Source organism: Penaeus vannamei, chromosome 16, assembly GCF_042767895.1.
Source record: "Penaeus vannamei isolate JL-2024 chromosome 16, ASM4276789v1, whole genome shotgun sequence".
Classification (NCBI taxonomy): domain Eukaryota; kingdom Metazoa; phylum Arthropoda; class Malacostraca; order Decapoda; family Penaeidae; genus Penaeus; species Penaeus vannamei.
Genome location: NC_091564.1, coordinates 14,037,679 through 14,040,178, shown reverse-complemented (window position 1 = coordinate 14,040,178; position 2,500 = coordinate 14,037,679). Strand labels below are relative to the sequence as shown.

Below are 2,500 nucleotides of genomic sequence, written 5' to 3'. Positions count from 1 at the left end.
AATGGAACCCCCGGAAGAGGAAAGGCTGCCGAAGGACGTGTGTTCTGATCCTGGTGAGTGGATGGCAGGGCAGCGTGATTTACCTGTGGGTGCCAGCTGTAAACGTGAGACGGAAAAGGCGCGAAACCGGACCGTGACGTCACCACGACTTGCCAATCAGCTGTCATTTCTCTCTCCTGACCTCACCCCACCTCTCTCTCCTGCACCTGCATCAGGTAATCAGTTCACCCCTCTGCACTCTCCCGCGTCTCCCGTGCCACAGTGTCTTCAAGCCTCCCTTCGTGACTGCCAGCGATGGAGGAAACCATCTGAGTTTGATGGGAAGGTAGCCTGGGAGCCCTACCTGGCTCAGTTTGAGCTCCTGGCAGGCGCTCAAGGCTGGGACGACGATGAGAAGGCTTTGCAGCTCGTTTCTGGTCTTCGTGGGGCAGCACTGGAAGTGCTGGCTCATTTAACTTCACAGCAGCGAACAGTTTACTCCCATGTGGTGGGAGCGCTCCAACGGAGGTTCGGCCATCACCATCACGCTGAGGTGTACCGGGCCCGCCTTAAGGCCAGGGTGCGAGCCAGGGGTGAGTCTCTTCCTCAGTTGGCTCAGGAGTTAGAGACGCTCGTCCGCCACGCCTACCCCGCCGCTGCCGAGGACATGGTGACCGTCCTGACGCGGGATTATTTTGTAGACGCGCTGCAGGATCGGGAGCTGCAGTTATACATCAAGCAGGCACACCCGGAGGACGTGCAGGTAGCTCTGGCGAGGGCACTGGAACTGGAAGCGTTCCTACGTACTTCAGTATTGGGCGCTGCAGTGGAGGTGCCACGAAAATTTTACCCTAACAGAGAGTTTCGGGCACGGCGCACCCAAGTGGGGGAGTCGCCCGTGGAACAGTCTGGTGCTACCCAGCGAGTGAGTCTGACAGGCTTCCAGGGTATCTACTGGAGGTGCGGCAAGAAGGGGCACCGCCGGAGTGACTGCCTGAGGGGACGGCGGACGCGTTCCATAGAAAGGAAACCAATTTCTGCCTTCCAGCCATGCTGTGCGAGCTGTGGGCGTTACGGCCATTTCTCAGTTGCCTGCACTACCTCTAAAGATATGCAGGTGGGAAATGAGGAGGGGCTGGATGCGGGGGCCACCAGCCAGCCCACGCTCATCGGGTCCCACACGGTGTAATCTGTCGTTGTGCAGCCGCTCCAACGGTCCATATAAGAGGAACCATGGATGGGAAGCCATGTCGAATGATAGTGGATACGGGCGCTGAGAAAACCATCATGTGCCCCGATGTGTTAAATGCGAGAGACTATCATGAGGAACCAAGACACTTCTGTGGGGTCACGGGGCACTGTACGCCACTCAGGGGACCAGTTGAGACACGCGGTGTGGGTGGCAGTGAGGAGGTACTGCCTGTGTATGTCGCCGAGATGGAGGACCCTTGTCTCTTGGGAATTGACTACCTTATGCAGGTTGGAGCGTGTATCGACCTGAAGAAACGGAAACTAAGGATACGAGAAAAAGAAGTGCCCTTGTCTCTCGGCGTCGCTCCAGCAGAGGTAGTGATGGCTGAGCGTGTGCGTATTGCCTCGGACACAGAGCCTAAAGTGAACTTTGAGTCGTCTGGGAAGTTAGAAAATCATGACCGCATGACCGAGTCCATAGAACCATTGGAGCAGGCAGACGACAGTGAGGAGGTAACCTTTCAGAAAAGACTACCTGGAAATGAGGGGGTGGTTAATGATGTTTCCCTTCCTGACCACCTGACTGATCTGGCACGGAGGAGTGCCATACATCTTGACCATCAGCAGCAAGAGAGGTTAAGAAGCACCCTGACGAGGTATGCTGATGTGTTCAGCAAGGGTGACCTCGACCTGGGCCGTACAGGACTTGTTCAGCATCACATTAGGACAGGAGATGCTCTGCCTATTAAACATGCCCCTCGGAGAATTGCACCAGCCCGGCGTGAGGAGATGCAGCGTTCTGTGATGGAGATGGAGGCACAAGGGGTAGTTGAGCGGTCTGACAGTCCATGGTCATCTCCTGTCGTATTAGTGACCAAGAAAGACGGAACCAAGCGGTTCTGTGTGGACTATAGGTCACTTAACAACGTGACAGCAAAGGACTCTTACCCCTTGCCGCGTATGGATGACACGCTGGACGCTATGGCCGGCGCTCGTTGGTTCTCCACGCTAGACTTAAAATCTGGCTACCACCAGGTGGAGATGGCAAGGGAGGATAAAGCTAAGACAGCCTTCTCTTTTGGCCAGGGGCTGTGGCAGTTCACTGTTATGCCCTTCGGCCTGTGCAACGCCCCTAGTTGCTTCGAACGGCTGATGGAAAGAGTCTTGGAGGGTCTGCAGTGGAGGACGGCCCTTGTCTACCTCGACGACATTATTGTCTTTGGAGGATCATTTGATGAGGAGCTAGAGCGACTGGAGGTGGTGCTTCGCCGGCTGAGGGCTGCCAACTTTAAGCTCAGTCCTAAAAAGTGCCTGTTCTTCCAGTCCGAGG

The 2,500-nt window shown here is 56.0% G+C and overlaps 1 protein-coding gene across 1 annotated transcript in view; it reads left to right on the top strand.

The window, feature by feature from the left end:
- Positions 1-1,168, top strand: part of LOC138864424 (uncharacterized) — a 1,587-nt gene extending 419 nt beyond the window's left edge. The window contains exon 2 of the mRNA XM_070131534.1: positions 1-1,168. This exon is cut by the window's left edge and continues 179 nt beyond it. Coding sequence (XP_069987635.1) covers positions 1-1,168 — 1,168 coding nt within the window.
- The last annotated feature ends 1,332 nt before the right edge of the window (positions 1,169-2,500 follow it).